Below are 20,243 nucleotides of genomic sequence, written 5' to 3' on the forward strand. Positions count from 1 at the left end.
CTTTGTGACATTGCTTGTAAAAAGGGCCCTTCAAATCAAGTCTGTTGTGATGTCTTCTATCCGTACAGAAGAACCAAGGTATTCTGCTAGGGGTCGTGGGCACAGACATCCCCCTCCAAGAACTGATGAAGATCATCCCAAAACACATGGTACTGTACCCTCCACATGATGCCTTGGGTTTTTCTGCATTTGGTGTGTGTGTGTGTGAGAGAGAGATAGAGAGAGATAGAGAGAGAGAGAGAGAGAGAGAGAGAGAGAGAGAGAGAGAGAGAGAGAGAGAGAGAGAGAGAGAGAGAGAGAGAGAAAGAGCAATAGAGAGATATTTTAAGAGTTTTATTCATATTTAGCTTAACGGTGTGACTCATTTTAAGAAATGGTGCTTGACAACAGTGAAAAAATCGACCAAAACTAAGGAACTTGTCTTACTGGAGCCCAATGTTTTTTGTGTTTTTCAAGCTGGGGATCCATGGATATGCGTTTGCCATCACTAACAACGGCTACATCCTCACCCACCCGGACCTGAGGCCTCTGGTAACACACTCTGTCTCCAACACACACTCTGTCTCCAACACACACTCTGTCTCCAACACACACTCTGTCAACAACACACACTCTGTCAACAACACACACTCTGTCTCCAACACACACTCTGTCTCCAACACACACTCTGTCAACAACACACACTCTGTCTCCAACACACACTCTGTCAACAACACACACTCTGTCAACAACACACACTCTGTCTCCAACACACACTCTGTCAACAACACACACTCTGTCAACAACACACACTCTGTCTCCAACACACACTCTGTCAACAACACACACTCTGTCAACAACACACACTCTGTCTCCAACACACACTCTGTCAACAACACACACTCTGTCTCCAACACACACTCTGTCTCCAACACACACTCTGTCTCCAACACACACTCTGTCAACAACACACACTCTGTCTCCAACACACACTCTGTCAACAACACACACTCTGTCAACAACACACACTCTGTCTCCAACACACACTCTGTCTCCAACACACACTCTGTCTCCAACACACACTCTGTCAACAACACACACTCTGTCAACAACACACACTCTGTCTCCAACACACACTCTGTCAACAACACACACTCTGTCAACAACACACACTCTGTCTCCAACACACACTCTGTCAACAACACACACTCTGTCTCCAACACACACTCTGTCAACAACACACACTCTGTCTCCAACACACACTCTGTCTCCAACACACACTCTGTCAACAACACACACTCTGTCTCCAACACACACTCTGTCAACAACACACACTCTGTCAACAACACACACTCTGTCTCCAACACACACTCTGTCAACAACACACACTCTGTCAACAACACACACTCTGTCTCCAACACACACTCTGTCTCCAACACACACTCTGTCTCCAACACACACTCTGTCAACAACACACACTCTGTCAACAACACACACTCTGTCTCCAACACACACTCTGTCAACAACACACACTCTGTCAACAACACACACTCTGTCTCCAACACACACTCTGTCAACAACACACACTCTGTCTCCAACACACACTCTGTCAACAACACACACTCTGTCTCCAACACACACTCTGTCAACAACACACACTCTGTCAACAACACACACTCTGTCTCCAACACACACTCTGTCAACAACACACACTCTGTCAACAACACACACTCTGTCAACAACAAACGTTCACCACACACTTGGCCCCAAGCCATCACAGTAGCATGCCCCCAGAATTTTAGAAAGCTGAAAGTTTACATTGTATTCAATAATTGTATCAATGATATGTAGAACATCCATTAGCTGTAGTTACAGTTCTGCTCACTCACAGAACGGCTAACTCTAGTATCATTATCACTGTCTGACACTGTTTACTGTTGAAATGAACAATCTCAGTGGAGCAACTCTGTAACCTGACATGGGTGTGCCTGAATATATCTACACACATCTAATATGTGTGTGTGTGACACAGAGCAGCTAGGAGGTTCAGTGGGTCTGCATGGTCAGTGTGTGTGTGTGTGTGTGTGTGTGTGCGTATGGGCCTGCATGGTCAGTAATCCCACCTTTTCCTCTGGTGTATGCATGCAGGGATATTGGCCAATCATAGGGCTGCCTGGCCTGGCCCTAACCAGAGGTAACAGTCCCAGTGAGAGAGAGAACACATTCACAGCCACTCACACACTCTGGGACGCCCCGTTCCACTGGGAAAATGTGCTAGTGAAGCTGTGTGTGTGTGTGTGTGTGTGTGTGGTGAGTGTGTGTGTCCGTGTACAGTACCGTATCTATTCTCTGTGCTTAGCTGTCAATGTGGTTTCTGTGAGTGTATCTCTGTGCCTGTAGCTGTTATTATGTCTGTGATGAGTCTGTTGTAATGGTGAAACAGAGAATACTGAGTAGTAGTGGACTAGAGATTTGATGTGTCGATGTTTTGTTTATCCAATAAACGTTTTGGCAGGATGGAGTCTGATTTGACCAAAGTGGATTTCTGACATGCATGAAAAAGGAAAAATGCTTTCCAAGTTTGCCATCGGTGACAGAAATAAGAAGGCGTGTGGGTGTGTACATGTGTGTGTGTGTGTGTGTGCAGTACCAGCAGGGCCAGAAGAGAAGGAAGCCGAACTACAGCAGCGTGGACCTGTCTGAGGTGGAGTGGGAGGACAAGGACGACTTTGTACGTTACACACACACATTTAAACACACACATACTCAGTACATACTAACTTCTGAAATAGTTACAGTACCAGTCAAATATAATAATTTTAAATGATCAAAATGTGATTAGAAAGCTGTGGTTGAACTAGCATCGTTGGCACGTGAAAGGACATTCTGAGCAGACTTTCATATGTTCGGTTGTTACGTCGTCATGGTGACTCGTATGTGTGTCTCAGTTGCGGAGCGCCATGGTGAACAGGAAGACCGGAACCTTCTCCATGGAGGTGAAGAAGACCGTGGACAAGGGGGTGAGAGAAGAAGTAGAATAATGAAGAAGATATGAAGGACTGAGATCGTAGACCGTGCGATCTCACTCTCTTTCCTTTCCTCCTTCAGAAACGCGTGCTGAAAATGCACAACGATTACTACTACACTGACATCAAAGGGACGCCGTTCAGGTGGGTGAAGAAATGGAGTGGAGTCAGGTGGCTGAGCGGTTAGAGAATCGGGCTAGTAATCAGAAGGTCGCTGGTTCGATTCCTGGCCGTGTCAAATGACGTTGTGTCCTTGGGCAAGGCACTTCACCCTACTTGCCTCGGGGGGAATGTCCCTGTACTTACTGTAAGTCGCTCTGGATAAGAGCGTCTGCTAAATGTAAATGGACGATTCTTACTATAATAAATAACAGTGTATTTACAAGGTGTGTTTACTCTATAAATGGTCACATATATGCTGTGTATATTATTATTTAATGAAGTGTGTCTTTACAAATGAGTCATTCTCCTTGGCTTCTGTGTTCAGTGTTGGTGTGGCTCTGTCCAGAGGACATGGCAAATACTTCTTCAGGGGAAACGTGTCTGTAGAGGCAGGTGAGACAAGAGCCCAGACAGACACACACACACACCACATACACACAAACTATCTTCTGAATGCCACATACACATGCTATACACACCTCCTTTCTCCTCACATCCAACACATTCTGTGTTCTAATGGACGGTTGGCCAGTGCAGAAACTTCATCCATGCCTACAGATTGTCATAGCTGAAGCGTCGCTGATGTTTGTGTATGTGTGTGTGTGTGTGTGTGTGTGGGGGGGGGGTGTATCTGTGCGGTCTGTGTGTGTGTGTGTGTGTCTTTCAGGACTCCATGACCTAGAACAGCCAGATGTCGCCCTGGCAGATGAATGGTAATGCAGGACTTTGGAAGATGTTCATTCATGCGTTATAAGAGTTCTCACTATGTGTGTAACACACTGTGTGTTTGTGTTTTGTATGTGTCCACCACAGGACTTACTGCAACACAGATGAGCAGCATGAGCACCGCTACCTCACCCAGATCCAGGCCATCAAACTCTACCTGACGGGTCGTAGGCCTCATCTCAAATGTGAGTGATGCCGATCTCAGCCTCCCATATGCTGCGTTGACAGATTATATAACCCGAACAGATAATTAATCTGAGTTTTGACATGGAATGACATCATCCCATTTTACAGTGTGTGTACAGAATTTTAGCGTGGGTGTACAGTATGTGCATGCATGTTTGTGCATGTGGGTTTGTGTGTGTGTGTGAAAGAGAGGGGGGCGGGAGAGGTTGAGCGTAGGATAGTTTGTGACTGAAGTGTTCCTGTTCCAGGTGACAGAGAGCTGATACAGGAAGTGTTGTTTGACGCTGTGGTCACAGCCCCTCTGGAGGCCTACTGGACTGGACTGGCCCTCAACAAGTCTGAGTGAGCACTCTCACACACACAAACACACCTAGAAACACACACACGCACACCTAGAAACATACACACACTTAGAAACACACTGATACACTCACAACAAAACATCTCACAACCAAAAGGGTCACATCAAAACTGTGATGAGTTTTCACTTGATACGTGTTGAAGTTGTTGCTGTCCGTCTCATGCAGGAACTCAGACAAAGGGGTAGAGATCGCCTACCTGGGAACACGCACTGGACTGTCCAGGACCAACCTGTTTGTTGTCCCAGAGCACCTGTCCAATCAGTGAGCAGAACACATTTGACTCAGTGCTTTGATTGGCAATGCAAATATAAACAACAGAACAACCAAATCGTTTTGAATCAATCTTTTTTGTTGTTGTCGGTCAACGCAGCTTCTTCTGAATGGGATCAACCGTTCTAACTGTTTGTGTGCCGGTCTCCTCCCCCTACTTCCTGTTTCTCCTCAGGGACTTCCTGACAGCTGAGGACAAAGAGGGGGTGTTCAATGCGGACCACTTCCCTCTGTGGTACAAACGAGCAGCGGAACAGGTTCCTGGAACCTTCGTGTACTCCATCCCCTTTGGCTCAGGTACCGGCCTGCTTCGGTTACCGTGACAACACCGGCTTTTCCATGGATGAATCTCTTGTTGCAAGTGTCACTTTCACCCTCAGGTGTGCTGTCTTTCATTGACAGAATGTAACTTTTTGATGATTGGTGTGTCCTTATCTTGGCAGCGTCAGAGAATAAGAGTGTTGTTCTGGCCAGCACTGCCATCCAGCTACTGGATGACAGAAAGTCCCCCATCGTTGCTGGTGAGTTTGTAAAGTGAGGAGGTTTTGTGTTGTGTTTGTTTTGGGTTCCTCGGGTGGGCATGGTCTAAGAGTTGTGTGCTTGTTTGTGTGTTTGTCAGCTGTGGGGATCCAAATGAAGTTGGAATTCTTCCAAAGAAAATTCTGGACTGCCAGTCGACAGGTATATGTACAAACCCAGTACTATAATAATATAACAATTGCAACGAAAGATATTTAAATGACTAATAATTACTATTATTGTTACTTTATTGTTATTGCATAATGCATATCACTGACTGACTTTATCTAAAACATTGTTTTTTGTTTTCCAAATGAGTGTGCTGCTCTGGATGGAAAATGCACCATCAGTTGTGATAGTGAGGTACGAGACGTCTCATCTCCCACTTCCTGTCCCTCCAGTTCCACTTCCTGTCCTTCCAGTTCCACTTCCTGTCCTTCCAGTTCCACTTCCTGCCCCTCCAGTTCCACTTCCTGTGTCCTCTGTTCTGGTTGCTTTGATAAGATTTGCATTCAACCCTGCGTTTTTTTCACTGTCAGGATATCAAGTGTTACCTCATCGACAACAATGGCTTCATCCTGGTCACGGAAGACTACTCCCAGGTAACACTTCTGTATGTGTTTGTGTGTTTGTGTGCACATTTGTATGTATGTTTGTGTGAGTGCATGTAAGTGTATGTGTGTGTTTGCGTGTGTGCATGTGTGTGTGTCCTCTCAGCAACGGTGTTTACAGCACCCTGCCCTCCTCAGACAGGACTCTTCTTTGGCGAAGTGGAGGGAGCTGTGATGAACAAGCTTCTTCTGATGGGCTCCTTCAAAAGGTCAGGGGTCATGCATCGCCTCCTTCATCATCACCTCTCTCTGTCTGTCTGTCTGTCTCTGATCCTTAATCTGTCTCTCTCTCTGTTTCCTAATCTTTCTCTCTCTCTACCTCTCCTCATTGTATTGTTGTACTGTTATGTGTGTACTGATCATGTTTATTTGTGCTCTGCTGCAAGCCGAATTTATAAAGAACAATAAAGAACTGAACATGCTTTCTTGTCATACATACTCAGTTGTAGGTACGGTTTACCGACCTACACACACACAAATACTTATAATTGATTAACAAATTACTTATATTTTCTGTGTAGGATCACACTGTATGACTACCAGGCTGTGTGTAAAGATTATTCCGGGAGTAGCGACAGTGCTCGTACTTTATCAGACGTAAGCATCACCCTGATCCACATGCACACATTTCACACATCACAGACAATTGATCACTTACGTTAACATTAATGACAACATTAATGACAGTAGATGTTGTCTCATATCACAGACAGAGTTGTACAACATTAATGACAGTAGATGTTGTTCCAGACAACATGGAGGTAATGAAGATGTTGGCATCAAAAGACTGATTAAACAGTGTCATGATAACCTGTGTTTGGGGCCTCCATCAATAGCCAGCTTCTCTAGTTTTTCAGACTAACTTTTTAGACTATGCCCCCATAATTTCACACTACTAATTATTTTTCTTTCATTTGATCTCTTCTGTTTCAGCCTTTCACTGTTGTGAAATGGTTCCTGACTGAACTGGTCATGTAAGGGATCAAAGCACCAACACCCTAGGATACAATGATAACTAATTCAGGATCTGAGTATTGATTTAAATGTCATTGTGTGTGTTATGTTCTCTTTGTAGTTTTCTACTGGAGTTTAACCTGTACAGCTGGTGGAACGTTGATCTCACTGTGAAAGGTGTGTGTGTGTATAGGTCATATTCCTTACTGCCAGAGAGGGGAAGTAACAAAGTACAAATACTTTGTCACTGTACTTAAGTAGATTTTTCTGTCATTAGTATTTTACTTCACAATTTATTTTATTTACAACTTTTTACTTAAAATTCCTTATCTGTACTTTCTACTTCTTACATTTTTCAAGCCAGGCTTGTTACTTTAGTTTTAAACTGTATTTGGTGGCATCTCTCTCATGTCCTCTCCTTCCACTCCTTTCACTGTGTGTGTGAAAAAGAAAAAATATTTTTTTAAATATATTTTCCCAAAATTAATTTTTTAAATATATTTCCCCAAAATTATTTTTTAAAAGATATTTTCCCCAAAATATTTTGTAAAAGATCTTTTACAAAAAATATTTTGTAAAAGATCTTTTACAAAAAATATTTTGTAAAAGATCTTTTACAAAATTCAATAGGTTGTGTAAAAATATTTTGGAAAAATACCTTTTGAAATATTGAAAAACAAAAAATCCCCCAAAAAGGTAAAGCCTTGGTTTTTGCTCAAACCAGAGCCATATAGTGTGTGTGTGTAATCCACGTCCTGTGTCCTATGCTTGTGTGTGTACGTTTGGCTGTTAAAATCACTTAATCACCCTAACTTTCTGTACGTAGCCCAGAGGTCCCGGGGGAAGACCATGATGGTTCCATGTGACACAGAGTACCCTGCCTTCGTATCGGAGCGCACCATCAAGGAGACCACCGGCACCATCGAGTGTGAGAGCTGCTCCAGGTACCAGGTGTCCTCGTGCATCCCCAGATGAAAAGCCCTCCTGTTTGAAATGTGTTGGTGTGTGAGGTCTGTGACTGTTCAGCCGCGGTGTCCTGACAGCGCTGAACCAGGCATGGGCCGCTGAGCCGAATCTCAACGGTCTTCCGTTGATTCCTTGCCTCTTTATCTGCTTGTCTTGTTTTTCTCCCTCGGAGGGAGAGATGAACAGATGGAAGGAGTCAAGGAAAGAAGATTGGGATTCAACCTCTCTCTTTCTCACTATCTCTCTCTCTCTCTCTTACTTTCACTCTTTCTCTCTCACACTATGTGTCTCTCACTCTCTCCTCCACTCTTTATTTTCTTCTCTCTTTCTCTCTTTTCCCCACTCTCTTTCTGTCACTCTCTCCTCCTCCTCCAGGTCGTTTGTTATTCAGCAGATTCCCAGCAGTAACCTCTTCATGGTTGTTGTGGACAACAAGTGCGAATGTAGTTCTGCCCCGGTCGTCAGCATGGAGCCCATTGAGATCATGTATATCCTTCCATTAGCGCAGAGTGTTCATCAATTACAGTGTGAGCTGTTAGTAGCTCAAAGTAAACTTTGTTGTGAGGAACAGCATAATCGCGTATATGTTTGGTTTGAGAATTCTGGTTGTTCCTCTTAGCTGCAGTTTTTGTGTTGTTGATGCCAAGGGCATAGCTGCAGCTGTTTTTGTTGAACTACCTTCACGGTCAGTGTGTGTTTCTTGTGTTGCTCTTTTGTTGACATCCTTAACCGCTGTGAACACAACGAGTCCTTGAAATGTGATAGACTGAAGTTTCAGAAGGACAGAAAAAGGCCTGAGTCATGTCATCCTTTCCACCCAGAGGTATAGTATAGTGAGCACATGGTGTGTGTGTGTGTGTGTGTGTGTGTGTGTGTGTGTGTGTGTGTGTGTGTGTGTGTGTGTGTGTGTGTGTGTGTGTGTGTGTGTGTGTGTGTGTGTGCGTGTGTGTGAGTATCTCTCTGTGTGTATGTGTAAAAGAGAGGCTGTCTGAGGGAAACTAAGAAAGACTAGATGTGTGATTTAGAATGATAAGAATTCTGTCAGGTTTTAATTAAAGTATAACACCATTGAAACCTGTGTGTGTGTGTGTGTGTGTGGGTGTGTGTGTGTGTGTGTCCTGCAGGAGAATGCCATGGAGTGTGGGTCAGCTACCGGCATTGCTGCCCCACTCACAGCAGCGCTGCTGCCCCTAGTGGCCACTCTTCTTACTACGTGACCTGAAGATCTGAGCATCCCTGGACCCAACACTGGAGACAAGCAGACACCAGCCAAAAATACAGTGTAACTCCAGAGGCCGACAATATATAAGGAACTGATTCTATTCATTTACAAAAGGGGGGGTATCATGGCCAATCAGAGTTCGCTTTGCTTACCGCCAAAAGAGATACTAGCCAATTAGAATGCACTGATTATGTAGTGGTGTGCCAAACCAGTCTTAGGTTGGGCTACTTTAATAACCATGAAAAATGCACTGTGAACGCAAAAACAAAAATCTCAGATTATAACCAGTGAGCTGCAGCACAGAACGTTTCTTCTAGGTACAGAGTACAAAAAAAATAGACTGTAGTCAGACAAAGATATAAAACTGTCTAAAATAGCAGCTGAATGACTAGTTTCTATAATCAGCAATACGTTGCCAGAAACAGTGACACATTGCTGTGAGATCTGCCAGTTTCTGAGGTAAATATTTTTGAATTTATCTTTAAGAATCGCATTCTGTGATTGTGTCTTTGACAGGGATAACGTCAAATATCCCAGGTAAACAAACAAGGTAAATATTAAAGTTGTTTTATTCTGCCTGCTTCTCATTTTTACAGCAGCTGACGTTTCATACAAAGAAAAATATGCATGAAAAAAAGAAAAGAAAACAACGAACAGTACGTTCTGTAGCGCGAGAAGACTCTCGAGCGAGAGAAGACTCCGCTGTGCTGGCTGCCATATGAAAATGATGAATAATTGCTTGTTTTGAAGAATGTTACTGTGTACACTACCATCAACGTTTATGTTGGCGCCCAATTCCCTAATCCTATCTTTGACAAAGCTGTTCAATAAACACAAATAATTATTTTCCATCATCTGTCCCTCATCTCTGATTGATGTGTGTGTGTGTGTGTGTGTGTGAGGGGGCTAACTACGTAGAACCAACTGCGTCATTGATTTTGTGGTTGTTAAGCTTACGTTTCCACATTCAGTATGTTGTACTCAATGACGTGATGTGTCAAGTTTAGCGACGTTACCCAAGCGTTTTAATGGCAACACCTGTTGTGATTAACCACGTGATTTGTGGGAGGCATAAAAGTAGGATTTTCTCTGGCAAGCAACAGAATTCAGGGGCAAATATTTTAAAGTTGAACAAAATCTGAATTCTAATCATAATTTATTTTGAGAAAAGTAGGCTATGCCTCCTAAAAGAGCTGCAGCCACTTCTGAGCAAGGTATGTCTGACGATCTCAAGAAGTATGCAGGTAAAACAACGTCTATTTTCCCAAACGACATTGTGTAGGAGATTGTGTAGGATCTTTATTAATGAACAGTTACTTTTCAGCTCATCCCCCAACAATGGTGATGGTAAAAGAAGCCATTGCCGAGCTTAATTCAAGAAAGGGGTCTTCTACACAGGCAATACGTAATTATGTAACGGAAAAGTATCCGTCAATTGATTCGGTAAGGTTAAAGTATCTGGTTCGCCAGGCAGTAGTGAAAGGAGTTGAGAGGGGTGAGTTCGTGAGACCAGCGAAGTCTACTTTCAGTGGGGCGCAAGGAACTTTCCGTGTAAGTAGGCCTCAGTAAGTTGTATAACGCTACAAAAATTGATACAACCATTAAACGATGGTGCCAGGTAAAGTTAGCGTTAACTTAATCGCTTGACCAATACAACTTTATTTAGCTTGCAGTCAAGAGAAAAGCCAAAGGGCCTAAAACCGCATCTGAGAACAGCGATCCCAATGTCGAAATGGCTGCCGAACCTGGAGCTAAGAAAACAAAGACTAAAAAGATAAAAGGTAGGCCTACGCACTCCAGCTGCCCTGCAGGGGAACATTGTATGGTCACCAGAACATTACACAAGTAATGGTTAATTTCGAAAGGTCTGCCAATGCCTTCAATGTTCTGATTATTGCTTGTAGATGCTGAGGAAGAACCAGTACAAAAGCGAAAGGTAAGATTCTGTACCAATTTTAAGCTACTTTCTGGTGGTACTTATTTTTCTTTGGTAACGTGCATGTTCTCCTGGCTGACAATACCATCTATGCTACGGTAGTTCAAAGATATCTTCCACGGATTATAGTGTAGATCGGTTAAACTCACTCCTTGGGTATGTATACGTCGGCCGTGTCCCGTGTATCTCCGAAGGAGGCGCGGCCACGTCTGTAACAAGTGTTTTTTTCTTCAGGATCCAAAACCGAAGGCGGCTTCGAAAGTGGCACCTGAGGCTTCTGGGGACAAGTCTGATGGCGAGGAGGAGCCCAAGCGCAAGACCTCCTCCAAAGTTGCAAAGGGTGAGGAAACAGAATCATAGCAGGCTCCCTTCACAACCTCCAGAATGCTTGACTTGCATAAAATACAGTTCAAAATAAGTCCATTAATAACATCTGTTTTAGGCACCAAGAAAGAACCTGTAAAAAAGGAAAAGCTCCCCACTGAGGTAAGAATGTTTTGTACCCTTACGGCTTTGGTAGTTTGCTTCCCTAGACGGGGCATAAATATCAATCTTTCAGAGGGCGATTGACCGCCTCGTTGCAGGATTCAAAATCGAAGAAGGCCCCCAAGGCCGGTGCAGCTGCCTCCAAAGTCGTTCCTGCCAAGAGGCCCAAGGCCAAGAGGTCTGCAGAGGGTGAGGTGGGGACAGAGCAGCAGAAAAAACCCAGGGTGCCGAGGGCCTCCAAAGCTGCCAAGGACAAGGGGGCAGAACCAAAGGAAGCTGCCAAGGTGGCAGAACCGAAGGTTGCGAAGGTGGCAGAACCGAAGGTGGCCAAGAAACCTGAGGTTGAGGAAGAAGCTGCCTCCACACAAGCTGCCCCTGGGAGACGAGGAAAAGGAGTGAAAAATTGACCCCCCCCCCCCCCCAACAAAAAATATATATTTGTTTTTAGTAATGCACTTTTTCAATAAAGATGACTTGTTTTAAGTTAGTTGAATAATGTATTTTTGCCTTATTGGTTTTGGGAATGTTAAACTTGGCAGTGGTGTTATGGGAATTCCCTATAAGATTTGGCTCCATGAGTCTTAACTATTGACAGTTTTGCCTTAATGCAATTGCAGCCTGACTCTAAAGGTTTGCCAGTATGGGAGTCAGGTGGCTGAGCGGTTAGAGAATCGGGCTAGTAATCTGAAGGTTGCCAGTTCGTGCAGAATGACGTGTCCTTGGGCAAGGCACTTCACCCTACTTGCCTCGGGGGGAATGTCCCTGTACTTACTGTAAGTCGCTCTGGATAAGAGTGTCTGCTAAATGACTACATGTAAGTACAACTAGCATACTAAATTCTCAAGTTTAAAATACTTTATTCACCCAAGACCAAACTTTTCTCATGTGAAGATTAGTTTCTATATCCTGTGCAAACTTTATGCAATAGTGCCCCCTTGTGGACATGATTGAATGTCACATTTCAAAACTGCAATGCAGCCCATCAGTTGACTTGCTACCGATACACAGCCTAAATTTGGAGTCATGCTGCCTTTTTGTCCACATTTATGGGGTAAAAGGGCTGCCCAAGTTATTTGAAGTCTATGAAACTGATCCAGCATACCTGATTCTAACTAGCCGAGTTGTGACACATTGAATTATTCATCACAACTTGGGTTGGATTGAATTTACAGGGTAGACATTCAATAGCAGGTTTGGACAGCCCTGGCTTATGACATCAGACAAGCACTCGACTCACAATTTCATTTTTAAAACGCCATGTTTATTCATCTTAAAAAATAAACTAAAAAGTTACCATTTCATCAGCGCTAAGGGAAACAGTACGGAAGCACTGAGTCTTTTGAGCATTTTTACAGCTCTTCAAGTATGTTCATTTAGTTCATAGATTCGTTTTTTGATTCTTCATCAGGGGAACAGCCGACAGGGCCTAAGAGGCCTGTCGGCTAGAGGGCCAGGCAGGTACGACCCACCATAACTAAGAGCTCTTCAGATCATCCTGGTCCAATCCGATCCAGTGTTGCAAACGGGGTTCATCCAACAGAAACAAGTCAAGAACCCAACACTTGCTTGGTCCGATGATGAACACATTACTCTGCAGCCCGCACCTCATTCTTCACTTCAGTATGTAGCAGGAAGAGAGAAGATTTGGTGACATTGGCAGATTTTGTTAAATGGGCAGAGATTTGGGAGATCGAAAGAGAGCAAGAAACACAGATGAGAGAACAGATTAAAAGAAAGAGAAGGAAGTGAAAAATGTTAAGAGGTTAGACGGACATTAAAGAACAGAGGATAAGAATGAGCAGAATACCGACTCATAACCTCCAACAATGAAACAGTCGAGTACTATTGATTGATCAACTGCAGTAAAACCAGCCATAACATTTATCAGTACCACTTGAATCAAACCTAAATGATAAAACTCTGTATTAAAACTTTCTCCAATGAGGAGGGGTGGTTGGGTGGGGTGTGTGTGTGTGTGATTCAACAACACAAATAATCAATGTGTAAACAAATTCACTCTTGAAAGAGAGAAATAAAGTGTGCAGTTCTCTCATCTGTTCAGCTGTGCTCGTGCACCAGAGGCTATGGGTGAAATCTTCAGATTCTCGATCCCTCATGGTCCTCCCTCCACGCCTCTTTCCCCAAATGCATTGTGGGAAGCCAAAGCAGACCTCCGGCAACGCCTTCAGAGAAAGACTGGAGAGGACGCCAAGCGTCAAAGTAACGTTAAGATACACATCCCCAGTCCCCTCACTCCCACCCTCCCTCCTCTAGTCCTTTGGCGGGTGCCACACTCCGTCCCGTTCCCCCTGCAGGTCATCTGGGATGCAGCAGGAAGCGGGCCAGGTACTGAGAGATGGCCTCCCAGTTCCTCCACAGGAACGCCAAGAGGACCACCAGGAGCAGCGTGGACAGCGTACGGCTACGGGTCTTCATCAGAGGGACAACACAGTTGGCCACGGTGGAGACGAAGACCAGCAGCACGGCCATGAGGGCCAGCAGCACGTTGATGAGCTTCCCCAGCAGGGTGCGAGCCGTGGCGTTCTCCAGCCCCTCCAGCTGCACCACCTGCTGCTGCTGCTGCTGCAGCTCCATCTTGGAGATGCGCGTCTGGCACGCCTCCAGCGCCTCCTGTGGACGGGGGTGGGAGGGGGCATGATTTCGAGTCTCAATTATTATATATATATATATATATTTTTATTGTTTATGTTTTGTTTATTTTTATAACACAGTTGTGTTAAAATACACAATTAAAAAGACAAAAATAATGATATGTTGCATGATATGACAGATGACGAGACAGACCTGAATGTCTCTCGCACGCTCGTAAGACTGATAGGCTATCTTCTCCTCCATGCTGGCCAGCTCCTGCTTCAGGTTCAGGATCTCGTTCTGGTGCAGCTCAGTTAAGTCGTTAAGTTGCTCCTCTAATCGTTCGCACCTGTGAAGAAAACGGAGATCAGGCACGACAAGAGGAAGGGGGACGTTTGCCATCACTGAGGGGCGACTTCCTATCAACCCTCCAAAAACAATGATCTATAGCGTTGTTGACAGCGGTGACCTATAGGGGTGGAGGAAAAATCGATTCACATTTGAATCGCGATTCAGTCTTCTAGCAATTCACATCGATTCAGAAATGTAAAAAATAAAACATATTGATTAAAAATCTCAAAACATCGAGTATCGATTTTTAATCGATTCGTGACCCCAAGAATCGATTCTAATCTAATTGTGAGGTACCAAAAGATTCCCACCCCTTGTGACCTACCTGTACCTCTCCTCTTGCAGGGCCTGCATGATCATGGTATAGTCCCTTTGGTAATGAGCCTTCAGGTTGTCCAGGGACTCTTCCAGACGACCCTGGTTTTCCCGGAGCTCCTGGACCTCGTGGAGAAGCGTGTCGAAGCCCGACATCTGTCCGTGCTCCAGAGTGTTGCCTTTGGAGCTGGGGGGGCCCCCGGGGGCCCCTGTGAGGCTGTTGCCCCCTGCTGAGCCAGAGGTGGCACTGGAGCAGTCGTCCTCGCTGCCGTATTTGGGGCTGGACTGCATCTGTCCACCCCCCAGGGTCCTGGGGCCACTGCCCCCGACCCCGTCCTCGCCCTGGGGCTCGTCGAGGGAGTCCTTGAGGCCGGCGATGTTGTCTGCGCTTCCGAACTTGTTGCGGATGAGGGAGGCGATCTCCCTGGGCTTGGAAACCACGGCTCCGGCTGCAGAGTGGGTGGCGTGGGAGAAGCTGGAGAGCCCTCCTGTCACCTGCAGGGTGCAGAGTTGAGAAGGAAGTCACTGAAAGGGTAGGACACTGCCTCAGATCGGATGTGACGTGACCTTGAATTTTCTCAAATCTCCCAATCTCCATGATGTCCATCCATTCATTCAACTCACTGCGCCAGATCTAACTTTCTGTGCTTGGGGCGTCAGCAGGGGAGCGGGGAGGAGGGAGTGCAGTGGGTCGAGTGGGCAGTTTCGTGGGAGACACTGGATGGAAGACAGACTGACATTGAGACAACCCCCACTGGCTGTGTGTTGCTCCCGAGTTAAAAGCAAGGCTGAAACTACGCAATAACATGGGGCTGCTGATCCTACTCTAGGGAAATACAACACAGATGAAACGTTCTCCTGGAAAACACGTTTCGTGACACAAAGAACGACAAAACGCAACGCAGGCGATCGTGTGACCCCCCCCCCCCTCCTCCCCCTCAGTACAAACCTTTGCCCCCACGTCTTTGAGGCCCTGGTGCATGTCCCGGAACACGTCTTTGGGCTGACGCGGGATCCCGTTGTGTTCCACCTCCCTGAGCTTCCTGTGGCAGTGCTCCAGCTTCCTCTGCAGGTGCTGGATGGTCTGCGCCGACTTCTGGTTCTTCTTCTCGAACACCTGCTTGATGCGAGCGCTCTGCTGCTTGTCCGCGTTGTTGGCCAGCTTCAGGTACTCGGCCACGTTGTCGTCTCGGGCCGTCTGCTCGATCTTGATCTGCTCCGTGAGCTTGAGGATCTTCTGCTGCAGCTGGGCGATGGCCTGCTTGGTGCGCTGGGGGTCTGGGGTGGTGTCCACCGCGTCGTAGCCGTCCGGGGCGTAGGAGAGGGCGTTGGGCGACACGGCAGGGCCGGAGCCATCAGCACGGTCCAACTGATCACGGTGGGGAAGGGACGATGAGAGAATGAACATTTGAAAGAACAAATTCAATCAAAACGTGGGATAAGGACGGTAAAAGCAGCTCAAAGATTTTATTTTTAACAAAAATTTATGTATTATGTATGTTGGCTGCAACCCTGGTTGTAAACGTATTTTGGCTGCATTATTGGTTACTGGTTATACTGAACTCACTGGTTATATACTGAAACAAACAGCTAGCAGGAGGCTTCAGGAATGGACTGTTAATGCCCTCTCTAAGAATGACAGCGATTGAGTCACTCAATACACAGCGTGGTCTAGACTGCTCTGCTCCGCTCTGACAGACACTTTGCTAAGGCAAGTTAATTACTGAGCTGGAGGGTGATTAGTGCTGTGTTGACCGAACGGCTTACCCTCAGCCTTACCGACAGATACTTACTGCTCAGAAGCTCTGGCTGTGCCATCGACCACAGCAAATGGACTGTGTGGGTGTACGATGTTTAAAAAGGTAGCTATAGTCAATGACTGGATGCAACATTATATGCAAGGGGTGTTTCGACTTGAAGTCGATACACATTTAAGTGCACTGCGTAACAGGCAGTGACTGATGGCATTTTTAGATCGATACTTGAGCTACCCGTCTTAAAGGAAGAAAATATTTGACTATAGTGCCTTGTTCGACATCATAGCAGACACTGGTGCTGACACTCTGAAAGCAACGGCACAGAACAAACCCTCTACTCTGCACACTGTGGTCTGGCTGTGGGATGACCTCAAGTACACTTGAAGACAGCGACAACTAAAATTAGAACGGATTAGAGCACAGTGACCCAGCCATACAGTCAATCTCTGACCTGCTAGTACTGACAGCACAACTCTCTTTTTGAAACACTCCCCCTCCCCCCCCCCCCCCCCCCTCCCCGTCCATCCTTCCATATCCATCCCAAAGACAAACCCTATGATGACCTTTTAACAAGCAATTTTTGCAATTGCAATTTTCTCCTCATGTGCTTTGCTGTTGCTATTATGCATGAGATGTATTTGGGGTTGGTAAACTTTTTGAACTAAACCCATTTGAACCCATTTCTAAACATTCAACTTACACTCCAGGTATATTTGAACATAGACTCAAAATTGCCAGCACAGACAGCATTGGTGTCCTGGCTCTTGTTGTTGGACACAAAAATGTTTTCAAAGTCAGTCATCCCCAAAATGTTACACCACACACCTAAAATATAATAGTATATAATATAATACGTTAATGATACAGACCCTAAAATGTGTGGGATTCACAGATTTATACTGACCAATACCAGTACTAATACCAGTAATTACAGGCTTTGATTATAAAATATAAAGCCTAGAATCTGTCCTTGTGCTTAAAAATAACATCCGTTATGGCAAATGTGCTGTTTACTAGAGCATCCGTTTTATTACTTGACTGTTGTTTTTGATGCGATACTAAGATGGGCAAGCTACACTTCCCTGTTTTAAAGCGACTTGCAGCCTAGTCCACAGTACAGACACCTTATGTGGACCTACAAATAGTCAAATAAGAAGAACAGATTTACCGTAAAATGTTAAGAAGGGGTTCCAAGGCAAATAAGTTAATGTTTTGTAAAAATCATATTGATATAAACTGAAAAGCCCATTGTAAATATACTCTCTAATAATGGCTCCTCTTTATGGTGATCAGTGATACACTGTGATTCAAAGTGAAAATATTAATTCCTGGGGGGTGTGTGGTGTGTTTTTTGTGAGGACGGACTAGGTACTAGGGTTACAGCCTGTGGGAATTCCAATAGTGGATTTAAAAACACCCCCTCCTCTAGTGTTATCATGTTGACTGTGAAAGGTCTTCATTAAGCTCTGGTGTTCAGGGATTTATAGTAAGTTTATAGTAATTATAGTAACAATGACCTACGTCACACAGGCTATTTATATCTCTTTGTAGTTGTTACACATCATTTCTTAAAAGTAAATACAGATGTCTATAAATTATACTGGTGTTTACCAATATCGTTCTTAGTAATATTCATATCAATATCAGCCAATACTTTTCACACAGAAAAGTGCACTAGTGTCACTAATGTTAATTTTATTTGTGTAACGCTTATACTCGGCTTCCAACTGCCCTAGTGACGAGGCCTGCTGGAGACTCACCCTGTCCTGCTCCTCTGTGGAGTGGTACCCAGAGGTCAGCAGCATCAGGCTGTCAGTGATGGCAGGGCTGCTGGGCGTGTCCGTAGTGGAGGAAGACCGTGGCCTCCCCACTTGCAGCAGGGCCTCCTGGGTGCTGCGCCGGTGGGTCTGGGGGCTACCTTTTTGGGGGGGGTCCCCGGTTCCCCCCGCCTTGCCTCGCCGGCTCTGCAGGCTGGTTCCTCGCTTCATCATGGGGGGGCCTCTGATCTGCTGCAGGACGCGACTCAAAGCTGCGGGGGGGGCGGAAGCAGCGTGGGGGTCAGAGTCCGGAAGGCCGGCCGGGGGGCCGGGGGCGTCCCCGACCTCTGGCCCCCCATCGGGGGGCTCAGGGGGCGGGGCGCCGGTGGAGTAGGAGGAGGCTGCAGCGTCGTGCGGCGAGACTGAAGAGCGGCGCCGCTGGGGCTGGAAGAGCTGCTTCAGGCCGTGGCCCAGGGCCCCCATGTTCTCCAGGGCATTGTGGGTAATTTTGGACATAGATTCGGACGCCCTCCTGCCACCCTCCAGCTCCGGTCGGCCGCCAGTGTCCGGCTCCTCTGGCTCACTACTAGCCTGATCCATCAGAGGGCGCCAGGTTCGCGGGGGTGAGTTCAACTCGGGGGTGCAGGGGTTTAGCTATGCCCCGCCACCACACCCCCCTCTCGGGGAGAGGGGGTTCAAAGCCGAGAGGCTTGGGGGTTGGTGGTGCTCAGATGGGCCCTGCCAGCGTACATGCATCTGCAGACTGACTCAAAGTCATGCTTGTCTACCACAGAAGGAAAATAAAAATGGATTATGATGTGCAGCAGTGGCTGGTAAAGAAAAAGAAACAGCAGCAAAATATAACATTAGGCAGCAGTGTCTGGGCTGGCTTTGAGACATGGAGGCTTGACTTTGAAGTTGTCTTTACTTTCCAACTGAATTGGTGTATTCAGTTGATAAACGTATTGTATTGTATTAGTTCAAGAAAAGTTCGAATTAGCCTAATCCAGTCACATGACCAAGCAACATGTCTCAAATGACCACGACCCACTGTGACTAAAAACAATATTAGAATAAAAATTCTACAATTTAAAAAAGTAATTCCTCAATAATAAAGCATGGTGTAGGCTAAAACTAATGACTACATTAAATAATAATTACAAAATTCTGAAATGCTTGATATATATATTTTTTTATATAGTCAAATATCCTTAGGCATTTAAGTCAAGTAATTACACAATATGTAAAGCCATGCCTATTCAAAGTGCCATTTGGATTATGTTTTGGGTAGGATTCTAGTGGTTATCTAATTCAAGACATTTCAGAAATGGCCTCGTAAAAATGAGTACATTCAAAAGATTTGGATGATGGCAGTGGTAATAATAATAAGACTGATGGAAAGCAATGGAGCACTAAAAGAGTCGGATGATGAGAGTGAAACGTTTTGTTTCGTTTTGTGTGGACCAGGACACCTGAAATATCCACCGCATTCTGCTTGAAGAGCTTCAAAGTGACAACACTGCAGGTGCTTTAAAGGAGCCCTATACGAGCACTCTGACAGACTGATGAAAGAAACAGCAGAAGAAGACAGAGATGTAGAGACGAGATAGAGAGTGAAAGGGGCAGCTTACCATTCGTCCAGCCTTTCCTCTTCTGACTCAAAGCTCAGGGTTTGCTGCAGAGGAGGAGGTCAACATGAGACAACAATCTCAATTGGAGCAAACTGGATGAAGTTTATACACAACGTATTAAACCGGTACAGTTGCATACATTTATCGATTTTTTGTTTGGCTGTTCCAATCTTTATTTATTGCAATTTTTTACTGGACAATATCAGAATCTACTGTGGCCCAGTCTCTGCAACAATTACGAACTGAAGTGTTTCGGATGGTCAAACACTGACCATTACTTGAAGTTGCACCTGACGTACTAAGTACCAAAGAGTCAATGACTAGTTAATAACAGACCCTGCACCAACACCAAATCATAGGCCTCAAAAGCAGCAATTGACCAGTGAGCCCAAAAAATAAAAGATGATATCTGATGAGAACACAGCTTATTGGCTA

At 45.3% G+C, this 20,243-nt stretch overlaps 3 protein-coding genes across 5 annotated transcripts in view; 2 read left to right on the forward strand and 1 right to left on the reverse strand.

The window, feature by feature from the left end:
* LOC134028206 (voltage-dependent calcium channel subunit alpha-2/delta-3-like) overlaps positions 1 to 9,854 on the forward strand; it is a 37,078-nt gene extending 27,224 nt beyond the window's left edge. The window contains 23 exon segments of the mRNA XM_062471632.1: positions 69 to 149; positions 457 to 531; positions 2,627 to 2,710; positions 2,928 to 2,999; positions 3,088 to 3,149; positions 3,493 to 3,560; positions 3,835 to 3,880; positions 3,981 to 4,078; positions 4,328 to 4,421; positions 4,607 to 4,702; positions 4,887 to 5,008; positions 5,155 to 5,232; positions 5,331 to 5,392; positions 5,549 to 5,593; positions 5,770 to 5,832; positions 5,980 to 6,050; positions 6,363 to 6,438; positions 6,775 to 6,815; positions 6,917 to 6,972; positions 7,622 to 7,739; positions 8,137 to 8,254; positions 8,507 to 8,584; positions 8,886 to 9,854. Coding sequence (XP_062327616.1) covers positions 69 to 149; positions 457 to 531; positions 2,627 to 2,710; positions 2,928 to 2,999; positions 3,088 to 3,149; positions 3,493 to 3,560; positions 3,835 to 3,880; positions 3,981 to 4,078; positions 4,328 to 4,421; positions 4,607 to 4,702; positions 4,887 to 5,008; positions 5,155 to 5,232; positions 5,331 to 5,392; positions 5,549 to 5,593; positions 5,770 to 5,832; positions 5,980 to 6,050; positions 6,363 to 6,438; positions 6,775 to 6,815; positions 6,917 to 6,972; positions 7,622 to 7,739; positions 8,137 to 8,254; positions 8,507 to 8,584; positions 8,886 to 8,978 — 1,797 coding nt within the window. The 3' untranslated portion in view covers positions 8,979 to 9,854.
* A 208-nt stretch (positions 9,855 to 10,062) lies between these two features.
* LOC134028159 (protein B4) lies at positions 10,063 to 11,892 on the forward strand. The gene is made up of 7 exons (XM_062471550.1): positions 10,063 to 10,227; positions 10,308 to 10,534; positions 10,650 to 10,764; positions 10,888 to 10,919; positions 11,154 to 11,259; positions 11,362 to 11,405; positions 11,504 to 11,892. The coding sequence occupies exons 1-7, from the start codon at positions 10,161 to 10,163 to the stop codon at positions 11,810 to 11,812; spliced, it is 900 nt and encodes a 299-aa protein (XP_062327534.1). The 5' UTR covers positions 10,063 to 10,160; the 3' UTR covers positions 11,813 to 11,892.
* Positions 11,893 to 12,644: 752 nt separating this feature from the next.
* Positions 12,645 to 20,243, reverse strand: part of tmcc1b (transmembrane and coiled-coil domain family 1b) — a 10,888-nt gene continuing 3,289 nt past the window's right edge. The window contains exons 2-8 of one of the 3 annotated variants that reach the window (XM_062471644.1): positions 19,809 to 19,852; positions 18,181 to 18,961; positions 15,613 to 16,032; positions 15,288 to 15,380; positions 14,674 to 15,158; positions 14,211 to 14,346; positions 12,645 to 14,036 (exon numbers count right to left, since the gene is read on the reverse strand). In XM_062471644.1, the coding sequence (XP_062327628.1) occupies positions 13,722 to 14,036; positions 14,211 to 14,346; positions 14,674 to 15,158; positions 15,288 to 15,380; positions 15,613 to 16,032; positions 18,181 to 18,777 (2,046 nt within the window). In that variant the 5' untranslated portion in view covers positions 18,778 to 18,961; positions 19,809 to 19,852 and the 3' untranslated portion in view covers positions 12,645 to 13,721. The remainder of the gene's footprint in view (positions 14,037 to 14,210; positions 14,347 to 14,673; positions 15,159 to 15,287; positions 15,381 to 15,612; positions 16,033 to 18,180; positions 18,962 to 19,808; positions 19,853 to 20,243) is intronic. The other 2 variants (XM_062471661.1, XM_062471652.1) reach the window with 2 other exon arrangements.

This window comes from Osmerus eperlanus, chromosome 1 (assembly GCF_963692335.1).
Source record: "Osmerus eperlanus chromosome 1, fOsmEpe2.1, whole genome shotgun sequence".
In the NCBI taxonomy this organism is placed as follows: Eukaryota; Metazoa; Chordata; class Actinopteri; order Osmeriformes; family Osmeridae; genus Osmerus; species Osmerus eperlanus.